At 41.7% G+C, this 13,413-nt stretch overlaps 1 protein-coding gene across 1 annotated transcript; it reads right to left on the reverse strand.

The window, feature by feature from the left end:
• Positions 1 to 4,946: 4,946 nt before the first annotated feature.
• On the reverse strand, positions 4,947 to 11,998 carry IL9 (interleukin 9). The gene is made up of 6 exons (XM_032125406.1): positions 11,724 to 11,998; positions 7,269 to 8,381; positions 7,131 to 7,175; positions 7,009 to 7,035; positions 6,198 to 6,326; positions 4,947 to 5,204 (listed from the first exon to the last, which is right to left on the reverse strand). The coding sequence occupies exons 2-6, from the start codon at positions 7,374 to 7,376 to the stop codon at positions 5,097 to 5,099; spliced, it is 417 nt and encodes a 138-aa protein (XP_031981297.1). The 5' UTR covers positions 7,377 to 8,381; positions 11,724 to 11,998; the 3' UTR covers positions 4,947 to 5,096.
• Positions 11,999 to 13,413: the final 1,415 nt, after the last annotated feature.

The following is a 13,413-nucleotide window of genomic DNA, read 5'->3' on the forward strand; positions in this document are numbered from 1 at the left end:
GAAAATCCCTTGTGGTCATAGGGATCTTCGGTCTTCGTGCTTTCCTTTCTATTCCATTCTACTTAATTGCATGATGTCAGGCATATGGAAGTATGGCAAAATGAGAGTGAGAAACTTTGTGCCACTGTGGAACAATCTTATGTCTCAATGGCTGATTTATATCCTGCCTGAAGTCAATGCCAGACAGAATATGTCTCTTCTCTCCCACAAGCGGCTTGCAAAGTCAGAACTAGGCTGATCATTATCTTCATCTCTTAAGTAATGATTTCCCTATTCTTTTGATCTTTTACAATTCCAGTTTATGGGGAGTCAGGGGGAACTCCCCTCACTCCTGGGCTTTTTGTTGACTTATTGGGAAATATTTGTTTAGTCTGAAAGTTATCAAAGTAAAAATTAGCAATATGAACACAATGAAAAAATCAAGGGCATCTGTTTTCTTGTGAAGTCTCTTGATGATGCTGTTTCTGACATGAGTAAAAAGAAATATCACTGGTTTTATACACGGAAAATTATCTTTGAAGCAGTTTCACACTTATTGATATTTTTTCTAGATTATAACCTGATACAAGCTTAGGATTGTATCATATGTTACTTCACTACTGGATTTAAGATAGCAAAAGCAATTCAGACACATTGCTCATTTGTAATAAGCATCTTTGATTTTTTGTATGTGATTCACAAAAACATATAAAATTTATGCAACCATGGCATCGTGTTACTGAAGCTTTTTGCCTTCAGGTTCCAGCTCTTTCACTCCCTTGTTGCCTGAGCTTTAACCCACTCTGTATCCCAATAGGAAAAAGACAGCATTTATTTTGTAGCTTGTAACAGTGGTGTGAAAATTCAGGATCATTTACAGAAGTTCATGAAAGATGACAAAAGATTTACTCTTTGAACATGTGCAACTCGTGCTATGGGATATGTCCATTAAGATACTGTAATTTATAGATCACCATGGTTGCTTCCATGAGAGATGCATGTAGAGGTCCTGAAGAATCTTTAGTTCTGACTTTTGGAGATTTTTCAATTGATTGAGTCAAAAGTGGGAGACCAATAGAGAAGATGGGAAGGGAGCTGCAACCACTTATGGGCAGGTAGAGGCTTATCTGGGACTGGGAACTGTAGTTCCTTTGGCTTTAGTCATCCTGGCAGCACCACCTGATGTCATTAGTAGGATATAATTTATGTGCTAAATTATTGAGTCTTGGCAAAGTTAAACCCTGGTGTGTGTTGAGCTTTACAAGCAAGCACTACCAGTCTTCAGACAACTGTAAAATGCAGAGATTTTTGAAGAAATGAGTTCTCCATCTTAACAAATGCCATTTCCTTACTTTTCTGTAAAACTAGAAGAGTGAGGCTTGTCCACACGCCTCAGGAGGGTGTTGTGAGGATAACCCAGATAAGATCAGCTTTCTTTTACAAATACACAGAGCTGCTTTTATATACCAAGTGTCATTTATGGCTGGGAAACATTTGAACAGCCTGTGCCTCTCCTTCCCATAGCATGGCATATACTAGACTTGTTCTTACAGGGATGCAAGAAGTTAAGGGAAAAACAACAATATGCCAGATGCACTACGGCAGTTCTAGTGCCTCCAAAAATATCTTCAAAACCAGTTTTCATTTATTTCATTTATTTGTCATTGGCACCATTGGCACTGCTTAGGGCTTGCGCTTGTCCTGCAGGAGGTCATGAAGTTAGGTAAAATCAGGGATAACAGACTGGAGCACAAGAGCTTTAGCTCTGCTGCTGTACTTCTGCCCTGGTAAGTGTCCTAGCAGAGACTCCAGCACTTAAAGCTGGCCTAGCCAGCTTTCTGAAGACAACACTACAGGTTTTACAATATCTGTGCTTTTATGTGGATGCCTGAACTAAGAAAATTCTACATGGAACTGCAGATTTTGTGAATGGATTTCTGGTTGACTGTTGGCAGCAGCAAAACCCTTCAAAGAAAGGGTTGTGTGCTGGATGCTGTAGCAGGATTGGGAGAATTCCTCTTTGCTGAAGAGCAAAGTAGCTTATCAGGTGCCTTTGGGTCACCCATAGCATACAATTTTGCATTACTTCATGATAATGAGAAAAATACTACAGTTGTGGTGGTACGTGATATGGAACTGGTCTGTGTATGTCCAACACTGAACTCTCCTGAACAGGCATTCCTGAAGAAAGAGGTGCTTTGTATACAGATAATGGTGTTACTTTCCAGTTTGGAGAAAGTAGCCACTCCTACCCTGCCTCCTCAGTTACCAAGGGTTTCTGTCTCTGAAATCATAAAGCAAATAGTCTCCAAGTATCTGATGTGTAGAAGCAAGTCAGGTGTTTAACTGTGCATACTTGCAAACAAGCACACACCCTTGCCATGGACTCCTGGACAGGTTTGAATGGCTGGAAGAAGGGCTCTTTCCCAAAGCCACTGTTGATAATCAATTCATAATTGTCAATCTATTCCACAATATAATTGACCTGTGCAGACAAGTTATCTTGCATATGGAATGTCTGACCTTCTTCACCTCCCCTGTCCTCCCTGCCCTAGGCCACATCCTCTCTATCAGAGCGCGATATGACACATCCCGCTAGAGAGCTGCACGAGAAAGATAACTGAGATAACAGAGTAAGGTACTTGTTCCGGTAATTAAGTAACTCAATGATTAGTTGCCTTTTGTTTCATCTGACAGTTTCCAATCCTATTGAGAGCCAAACACCAGAGAGAGAAGAGGCCCATGAGCATCTGCTGGGTCCTACATCCACTCAGGGGCCAGCCCGGGGATGTTCTGGCCTGCCAAGAGACATCCAGCCCTTCCCACAGCCTTCCCTGGGGCTTGCAAAGCCTTGCGGGTGTAAGAGTCCCACAGAGAAGATTGGAAAATGCCTGTGAGGAGGCAGAGGGTGAAAATATTTGAGGATGAAGGAGTGCCCCATTCCTGGACTAGAGCTCACAGGAGCTTGGGGAGGTCACCAGTGCAAGCAAACACTTTGCATCAGCTCACAGGGGTTCAGTGACAGTCGGCAGTGGAGCTCCTATTTCAGGTTGCGCAATCCTGCACTCAATGGTTTAAGCACATAGTGATCATTTCTCTCACGCAGATGCAAACTGATGCATCAGATAATAGAGATTTTGCAGCTGTATCTTCTGCAGTTTATAAGTTGGGAGTTTTTTTCAAATTCTGTGCAAGAGTTTCATATTATTGTCTCTTGACTGGAAGTTGACTGACTATATTCCATGCTTGCCAGCTTATGTTGCACAATGCTGAAATTATTATGTATCTTTTGCTTGTGTCACAATTTCACCATTGTTATATTTCATAAATTTAATTAAGTAATTTTGGGAATAAAAAGTATTAGACAAAGAATTTTATTTTTCCTTGCTGTCTGCAGTCCTATGACCTGGGAAGTCTTTTTTGCTCATCTATAAAAATGAATCAGCTTCTTTCCTCTTGCTACATAATATGTCTAGACACAGTGCTGGTGAGCTGCACACACTAAGCAAAACACTATGGGAAGAATGGAATAGCTTGGATTTGCACTTGGAAAATATTAACAAGACTGAATATCAATTTTGTAGAGATGATACTTAGAATTTTAGATCTGGCATCATAGATTCAATAAGATAGATGGATGTTAATTCTTCTGCTTAGGGCCAGGAGCACTCATACGAATTCTGCTGATTCATCAGAGATATGGAGGATTTTTCTTTGCACTAGAATGCAAAAAAAAAAAGTGTTTTTTTAGGACAGAGCTGTCTGAGCTGAATGGTATAGAAAATGTAGGAAGATAGGAAAATGTGAGAAAGTTGAAATAGTTTTTTTATTTCTTGGTTTCATCTTTGTAGGTGTTACCAGAGAATAGTCTTTTCTGTTTTAATATTTATTATTTCCTTATCATTTTAAACAGGTGGCAGAAACACATGAGAAAATGCTTCTGATATATTACATAAGTTTAATTCCTTTTATATAGTTGTATCCGATGCATTTTCTATAACCCAGTTCTGTGTCTTCCCCAAGCCCATACAAATGGAAAATTTAAGAACAACAGTTTAATTGAGCATTTCCATCATGCTTTTGATCCCAGAAACATGTCCATCCCGCCAATGAAATAAAGAAAGGAAATTATATGCTTTGTGTCTTTTTCTTGAACTCTGAAAAATCCACCCTACTCCATTGGAGGTGGTGAAGATATGAGTCCTTGGAGATATTTAAGATATTCCATCTCAAAGGCCATGTTACAATGCTTTTGTTCCTCTCTGAGCCACAACAGAGATGAAATCTGACCTCTCACCTGTTTGGGATTTTCCCTACTGTGAAGAGAGCTAAGTAAGGTGCTGGTAAGGCTGGAATAGGTGGCTGAGATAAGCATCTCCCCATACACATGGGTTGGTTTCTTTTTCCGGCAAAGCTCCATTTTTGACTCTTCTGTTGAGCTGAGTGGAGAAGTGATAGAGAAGCATTTCTGAGCTCATGGCAGTATAGAAAAAAAGTCAGCATTAAATACATCCTGAGAAATAAACAGTTGTCCACAACACATTTCAAATGCACAACCCCATTAAGACCTTGTAATTAACGCTGGGTTTGGTCTTGTTTTTGTAAGTTAAGATGCTCATGAGTTGTCTACTACTGAATATTTAGAAGAAAAAAAGTGGCTGTAGGCAGGAAAACCTGCAGCCTTGCAAGAAAGAAGCTAAGTGACTTGTTCATGGTGTGTAGATATTGTCAAAAAATAAGTGATGCAGAAAGAAAACACAGATTTTTTGTTTCCGTCTCAAGTCCAGAAATATTTCATGTGCTATACAGTGGGAAAAGTGTGAATTTTGCTGGAGCATCTCATATTAGTGAAATTGTTGGACTGGAGCTTTGCAAAAGCATTTTGACACCTACTGGTATGGTAACAGGATGTTCAAACCTTTCACCAAGTACAGAACATAAAATGAAGACTCAAATACTTTTCCTGCTCAGGTAAATTATAATTTTATTTGGTTTATTAATGGTTATTTCTACCTTTTATATTGCAGGTGAACAATAAATACAATAAATAACTCTTCTGTTCCCTGTTCTTTTCAAAGACTTTGGAGTTTTGAAAATCTTTAAAAAAAACCAAAACATTAAGCATCGGATTTATTAATTTTTTGATAGGTTTTCAGGATTGTTTCCAGAAATTCTGTCACATTTCCCTTAGTCTTGTACTGGCATTGATCGTCATGTGCCATTCTCTGTGAAAGAAAGAACAAAGATTGGGTTAGCAAAGATTTTGTAATAAAATAAAGAATTTAGATGAATCAGTGAAAATATACATTATTTGGAGCTACACGAGGATTTCAAAAACATTTCCTAGAGAATTGTTCCTTGAGGAGTGATTGTAAGAGTGGCTTTTCATGGTGGCTAAGAAGGTGGCAGGTGGATTGTCATATAATTCTGTATATTCAGTTCATATATTCAGTTATAGCTGAAGTCATTTAAACTAGGCTTTTTCAACCCAGAAAACAGTGCAGATACCATAAGGAGCTGGGTAAGCCTGGGGCAAGGGGTCTGCTCAGTGTCCCAAGGCCACCCTAACTATTCCTCCTTGCAGGTTTGAAGACAGCTTAAAGGAGCTGGAGACACTGCATTGTCAGCATCTTCTGTGTCTCATTGAATCACACCAGAGCTTTGCTCAGCAAGTAGATAAAGGATGTTTCACTGCCTCAGAAAAGGCACCTGAGGGAGGACCCATGAGCCTTCCTGAGCATCATCACAAGTTGGAAAATGCTACAGGTCACAGCAGTATTTCACGGCCAAGAACCAGTGAAGAAACTGCTGCTTAAAGCTGCAGAGGAGAAGGACCTGGCTCCAGCCATGCAACTCCTGCACATCCATTTCCCAGTGTTAGATCATTATTGTTTCATGTCAAAACACATTTTGAGAAAGGAGAATAGAAAAGCATTTTAAATAAAGCTCCTGTCCCAGAGATCTATGTTCAAAGGATATGGAGAAGAGAAAGGGCACAGTGGGGCAGAGCCCATCTCCCTTCTTCCTCTGCCAACTTAAAAAGCTTTTCACTGCCTCACACATGTTGCAGTTTTATCTGGCTCCTGTACAATATGAGTATTTACAACACATCTGAAATAAATGAAGCACTTAATCTACAAATGTTTAAATTATAAAAAAGAAATCACTTCTTTTGTAACAGATAGAAAAAGATCCGTAGAAAAGTAAGAAAGTCTTACTTTACAGAGTTTTCTATCCAGTAGAGCCTGGAAGGTCCGGTAAAGCCTTGTAATTACTGAATTGGAAGATTCATTGTTTTCCAGCAGGTGCTTGGTTCCATTCACAAAGCATGCCAGTTCATGGCCACTCTGTTCAACAAAGCAGACATTAGAAAAACCTAGAATGCATTTTGTGTTTATCCACAGAAAGAAGAAATTTGTATTCCTCAATGTGGCAGCATGTCACAGTCAAATGCAACCTATTTTGCCATTTATTGAAAACTGGTAAAAGAATTTTGGGGAGACTGTAAAACACTGAATTCTCATGTATGCCATGAGAAACACCTATCCCATCTCTCAGAAAACCTCAAACTGTAAAAGTTACCTCATTGAAGCATAGTTTCAGCTAATACTGGGGCTTCACCACATCTGAGGAGTCTTAAAACAATGAAATAGTGCTGGATACAGCTAGAGCTACGTCTGAGGCCTGACATCTCTAGCCCAGGTTCACTTAGTATTTAGGCACCCAGCCATAAAACAAAGTCTTGCAGAGATTTTCAAAGCAAGAGCCTGTATCTCTTGAGATGAAAGTCAAGCCCACAGAGGACTTTGGCCTGAATCTGGGCTTGGTTCTGATTGCTCTGTAGTGGGAGGGCTTCTGCTTCCCTCCCCACCACTATTCATCAAGCTCAGATTTGCTGCTATTGGTGTATTACAATCTTCCTTATAACTGAAAGCAAAAATTACATAAGGAGCAAAGTGAACAAACTTAAACTCAGTTAATACCAACATTCTTTAACATCTACAATAGCTTAAAAAGAAATATACTTACTTCAGGGATGGGGAGACATGAACATGACTGAAAACAAAAAGAGTGAGTGTTAAAATCCAGCATTCAATGTACAAGTACAGATTTGTTTAGTCTCATTATATTCTCAAAAGCCATGTACTCACACTGACAGCAGCCTGCCTACATGGGCAACTCACAGGACTTTTGCCCTGGAAGAAGAGCAATTGAAAAATCAGTATTTACTATCATCTCCTGCACAAGCATGCATTTTTTCAGAATTAAGGTGCTGAACAGCCACTTACAAGCAGGTGCTCTGTGTAGCGGATAATTTCCCGGACACCGCAATACTCTGCTTGCACAGAGAGCAGCAGGCAAGAGAGGAGTATGTATGACAGCATGCTGGCATTCATGTCAGCTCAGTCTGATGGGTGACAGAAGAACAGGAGGACACTCCTTTTAATTGAGTCTTCGCAAAATTCCCATTCTAATATGGAAAAACCCAATTATAAACTGATACCAGGTGCCCACTATTTTTTCCCATAGCTTGGACAGCATTTTAAAGAAATCAAATGTGGAATTGAGTCACATATTTCAGTGACTTTAGTACTCTGGAAATTCACAAATGCTCCTCAGAAGAGATTAATTTTAACATTATGATATCACACCCCAGCAGGAAACAATGGTTAAAAATCTACGAAAGATTTTTTTTTCAGATGTGGGGTTTGCCTCCTGTACTTATGCAAATTGCAGTTACATGAAAGCAAAGAGATGATAATGCTTCAGCATTGCCAAAGTTCCTGAGAAAGCAAACTGATGTGCTGCAGGGTGGCTTCCCCCCAGAGTCAGAGCAGGACCTTGCTCAGAGAAAGCTGGTGACACTGCTGGCATCTGTGGAGCAGACAGACAGATGGATGCAGTTGTGGAGCAGTGCCTGGACAAGCTGTCACACTGAATTACAGCTGCTGCATCCAGAGCGCAATCCCATAGTCCTTGACCGTGATCCCACCTCTGTGGAGTGCACGTGCACCAGTGTGCAGCTGAGCATGGGGTCCTCAGAGTGCAAACAGGGTTGCATCCTACCCATTGCCTTTTGAGCAGAAAGGACTGGATGCAAAAGTAGTCCTAGGTAACCCAAATGGTATTAACTTTGCAATTCTCTCAGGTGGCCTCTCCAAATAAGGCTGGATGTTGGTGAGAGCCCTCGCTGGCTACAGAAGTTTCCTTTTTGCAAGTTGCACACCTTGCCAGAGCATGTGGTAGCCCTTCAGATTTCTTTTAAATCCCCAGGATTGACTTCTATGCTTCCCTTCTGTCTGCCATAAGTCCCATTATGCCTTAAAGGTCTCCTCCAAAACCTTGAAACTTCTTCTGGTCAGTCTGGCTGAAGGATAAGTGTGATTCCTCTGGAAACTGTCCTGGAAAGAGAAAACACTGAGCTGCAATTAGCTGGTTTTCCTCTGGAATTTTCCAACCAGCAGTGGGTTCACGTGGCTGAGTGTGGCTCTGCTGCCAACAAGGGGAGCAGAGGAGGACCTGCCTGCTGCTCCTGCCCCTGCCTCCCTGCCTACACACCAGCATCACCTCTGGCCTGGGCCGGATGCTTCCTGCCTTTTTGCTGAAATTTGTCCTTAGGTGATTCAGTGTGGAAAGTGTACAGAGCCCTTTAGGCAGGTACAGCTTGTACACAGGCCCCACAGAACACCTAGAGAAAGCCAGAGACCCTCCCTTGGCAAGCTAAAGCTGACGGCAGGCTGTGTTATGATCAACGGATGCATAAATATACCGTGGGGGTGGCTGGCATCCATGAGCCAGGCAGAGGCATCTTTCAAGGCACCAGACAGTTAGAGAAGGAATAAAATCATTGATTTCTGACTGAGAGCCTGTGAGTCCCTAAAAAACAATAAAGAGACTTCTGTTACAGGTACATCACCTTCGAGGAAACTGCTCTTTGCCCAAGCAAAGCAGTGGGCATGCTGCTCTCTGTTCAGCCAGTAAAGCCCCAATTAGTTTAAAGCATGAATCCCCTGAGGGAACTAAATTACGTGTAACATTTGTGAGAGACTTGGTTTCTCAGATGGTTGACAAAATGATTTTACATTCTTTAAAGGAAAGAGTTCAAAAGTGTCTTTGATTTAGCCAAGGTTGTGCAATGAAAGTGGTAACAAGCCATGGAAGAGAGGGGCAAGGGGCTCTTTGTGACAACAAGGAAGTTCTACTGTGTCTGTTTTTAAGAAAAATATGTTCATTAGAAATCCCATTTTTCCCAGTAACTGCTACGCTGTCTTTGCAAGGATTTTACAAAATCTGATGTACCTAGCAGGGTCTCTCAGGCCTCGTCACCTGAGTAATGACATCTCAGTGCAGCTGCCATGCTCTGTAAATAAAAGCAATGTTGGCACAAACTTCAAGATACACAATGAATAAATAAATATAAAAATAATAAAATATATAAATAAATAAAATGCAAGATACATAGTTAGGACCTTTCCATACACTAAATGTAATTATGGACACTGGGCAGTGAGCACATCAGATAACTTCTTCCCAGGCCTACAGCCCAAGAGGCAAGGTCTGTATTTTTGTTGCTAATTGCAAATCAGAATGGCAGAGCTTTCAGGGCTGCTTCTGAGCTGCTGCCAAGCCCACGGTTCCTCCTTGCCCAAGGTCATTCTCTGCCAGCAGTGCCAGCGCTATCTCTACATCTTTTCATTTCTATTTGGTATCTTAGTGAGATCTCTCTCACACTGTTGTTGCTCCAGGCTAAACGAGTCATCAGAGAAGCTGCATTCAGTTTACAGTGATAGTGAAATCACCAGAAGTCAAACTGGCAGTGAAAGATCTTTCCATGTATTGGTTAGAGCCAGGGTGGATGAGGCGCAGGAGCGAGTGGCACCAGCTACAGCTTCTCTTTAGAGAGTTTAGATTCTTTTCTGGCATTTAGAGGCTGATCCAAGGCTGTAGAAATTAATATTTGGTGCTATCCCAGCAGAAAGACTAACTTTTTAGTAGAATCTTCAAACATTTGGCTTTGATATTTTAAAAATCTTCATTATGATGACAAGCTGCAGCAACGTATTTTCACAAATAGGTTGTCATTTGTCAGTTAATTTTCTGTCCTCATGTCTAGGTAGCTGATCATCCACTCTTCTCCCTTAATCTCTCTTTCAGCAACACAGACCAAAATGGGGAGAGGAAATAGAGGTTTCTCATCCATTGCTCAAAAAATTGAAATAAAGATCACCAGTGTTAAAGGTACTGGGAACAGTAGCACATAGAAACATCCCCTGTGTTGCCACTGGGACACTTGAATGGGGAGACTCGCTGTGGTCAGCCTGGGGCAGAGCCACACAGCAGCAGATGGCATATCCCCATGCCCTACCACTTCCCTACCTGCTGAGGGATGCAGTGGGCAGGGTGCAGTGGAGGAGCAGAATAAGGAGGAGGTAGAGAGCTCCATCACCACGGGTACTGCCAGCACCAAGGCAGCCCATCAACTTTCAATTGATGGGATATTAAGATTCCAACCCAGAAAAGATCATTTAGAAAAGGTGAATATACGAAACTCTCCAATGTATTTCTGTGGTCTCTTACAGGCATTTTGTTCTGGCTCCTTTGAAGACTCTAATGTCCTGCACATTTGTGGTTTATGTGTAAATACTTTGGGATATATATTTTCTTTTAATGCTTTTACTTTGATGCTAGGTGGAATGACCAAAAATGCCACAAAACATCCTATTTCCAGACCGATATTTTAACCTGGTTTGCATAAACCTCCAGATCTTCTGAGTTCTCATGAGAGAATTTGCATTCCAGTGTAGAGTTTCTAAGAATCTCTATACATTTTGGGTTTTCTAATGTAAAAAAAAACAATTCCCTGCAGAGGAAAAACACCCAGATAACAAACCAGCTTCTTTTACGTTTGCTGTGTGCACTGATCAAGATAGAAGAGATGCAAAGACCGCAAATGAAGAGATGCTATCCATAGTTTCATTTTCCAGAGATAAGGTGTATTTGGAGTATTTTTTTCCCTTTCTCTTAGATAAAGATGACATAAGTTACTGTGGAAATAAAGGAAAATAGGGGCATTCTAATCCCTTTGTGAAAGGGTAAACCATAACATAGTAATAGCAAGATTGCTTATTACAGAAAGGCATTGAATCCTGATGAACTCAGGGAACATTTCAGATTCAGTCCAATCCAAGAGGGTAGTGGCACCCCCTGAGAGCCACACGCTGTGGTCTGCCCTAGCAGATGGACCACAGGATGTCCTCAGGGCTCACATTAGCTTCTGTAGGTAATGGAGCTCTCATTACTTGCAGGAGGGTTTTAGTTCATTTGAAACCATTTAAGCTTATTAACAAACACTAGTGGCACTCAGGAGCTGTGAGAGGGGGGAGCACATGAGAGAGACCTTTAGAGCTGCAAGTCCTCCTTGTTTCATGCAATAGTACAGTCACCAGCGCTGTCCTGGGGTGAGCCAAGCTTTCCATGTTGCAATGATATTTAGCAAGAGCTGAGGCATCGAAAAGAAAAAAGCCCTGACAGCAGCACACCAACCGTGCTGTGTGTCATGCATATTGAAAATGCTTCCCACAACCAACCGTCTCTAAAAGCAGGCAGAAGGCAGCAGGAATTGAGCACAAAGGTCACCAGTTCTCTTGTACTTTAAGATTTTTCCTGGTGTCTTCTTCCGGTGTCTTCTTTTGTGGCCTGCCCGCTTTCATACCAGGAAAGAGAAACATCAAAAGTCCACTCACCCTTCCTCGCTTGTCCCACTGTGTGATGACCCTTTGTGTTGGATTTCCCACTCAGCACAGCATGCAGAGGGAGGCTGAACATGCAGGACAGACAGACAGCATGAGGCATTCACTCCATGGCTGTGTTAGAGCTCTTCCCCAGCCAGCCCCATATCACAGCTCACTTTTCATGCTGGAAGCATTGAAAATCCACCTTCAGGCTGCTTGATGGAAACACAGTGATAGAAATTTAACAACGAAGTAGGCACAGATATTGGTTCCCACCTAGTTGCATAAGTAAGAACAAGCTGGCCCTTATCCATGGGAATTGGCAGGATTTTCTATACCATGTTATTTCTATGCCGTGTGTGAAGTAGGCTACATTAGTGCTAAAACATTTTGAAACGTGGGAGAATAGACCAGTCCATGAAGATGAGCAAAGTCCTGGTGCTTTCACAGAGGTGAGGCCTTGCAGGTGCCAGTTTGATGCAGCAGGTGTTGGTGGCAGGGTAGTCTCAGCGTGTTCTTTCTTTCCCACTTGCAAGGTTCTGGTTTCTCCAGATTTTTCTCCTTGTGACCCAAGGTTATCCATTGCTTTCTCCATCACTCAAACAGGACCTTTGTATTCTCTTCAGAGACTGGGTGTTGTACAGCCCAATGGCCTTAGAATTTCATCCTACAAAGCAGGGATTTCTCGATGTATCCAGCACTTTATATCTCACAGTGAAACTGCATATGGGCCCTCTGAGATCCCCTTAAAGAAATAGGCTTCTTCTGCTGCACAAGTGACTCCTAACTGGTTGGTTGTTCCACTTGTGTCTGATTCTGGAGCTGTCACAGGATCTACAGTTTAGGAAAACTGCATTGAAAATCAGTGTGACTGCTTAAATTTCCCCTCACTTCATGGCTTCATTCCTTTTGGAGCCTGTCTCTGGAAGGATACTCTACAGGCTGCTTATCTAAGCTGGCAGTGATCAGTCTGTGCATTACTGAAGGAGTATATATAGGAAGAAGTTGGCTTTAGAGAGAGGAAGCTGTTCTTGTGCAGTTTACATTCAGTTTAGCACTTCAACTTCTTCCCACTTGTCTCCTTGGATCGCGTCATTTTTCTGGCTCTACATTTTACTTTTTTCTTCACAAGTACAAGACAGGCATTGGCCTTCTTGGCTGACATGAATGCCATGCCTATGGGAGGAATCTCTACTATAACAGCCTCTATGACCAAACAAAGAACTTCAGATAAACCAGAGAGATATATCTTAATGCCTACAAAGACGTCACCTACTCTTCTGTCTCAGAAAATCAGAAACTGAGATGTGAACTGTGATCTTGCCTTCCCCTGTGGTGGGGAGACACCAGGCAGGGACTCCCGAGGCGTGAGAAAATCTCAGCCTGGTTTAGAGCCATCATAAAATCATTTAGGTTGAAAAAGACTTGTATAAGCAGGGTTTCAGTAGGTGCTAAAACTGCTGGGCAGCACCAGCCTCTTCCCACCCCATGCACCACAGACATCACAAAGCTTCTCCCAGCCCCAAAGACCTTCATCCAAATCAGGGCTGTTTGCTAGAAAAGCAGATTTTCACTGGGAAATTGGTTCCTGTTTGATTGGTTTTTTTCAATTAAGGAAATAAGCTGCTGTTACCTTTTCTTCCTTCCATAGCACTAAATAGCTTATAAAGTATGAAAAACAGACAGCATCTCATTAGGTAAT

The sequence above is a fragment of the Corvus moneduloides genome, chromosome 15 (assembly GCF_009650955.1).
Source record: "Corvus moneduloides isolate bCorMon1 chromosome 15, bCorMon1.pri, whole genome shotgun sequence".
Taxonomy (NCBI): domain Eukaryota; kingdom Metazoa; phylum Chordata; class Aves; order Passeriformes; family Corvidae; genus Corvus; species Corvus moneduloides.

What these genes read in the sequence shown, in the direction of transcription:
- IL9 (XM_032125406.1), bottom strand. Translation starts at nt 7,376, where the DNA reads ATGAATGCCAGCATGCTGTCATACATACTCCTCTCTTGCCTGCTGCTC. An exon ending in GCTACACAGAGCACCTGCTT is followed by an intron (nt 7,176 to 7,268) that starts GTAAGTGGCTGT and finishes CTCTTCTTCCAG; the next exon opens with GGCAAAAGTCCTGTGAGTTG. An exon ending in TGGATAGAAAACTCTGTAAA is followed by an intron (nt 5,205 to 6,197) that starts GTAAGACTTTCT and finishes TTTCTTTCACAG; the next exon opens with AGAATGGCACATGACGATCA.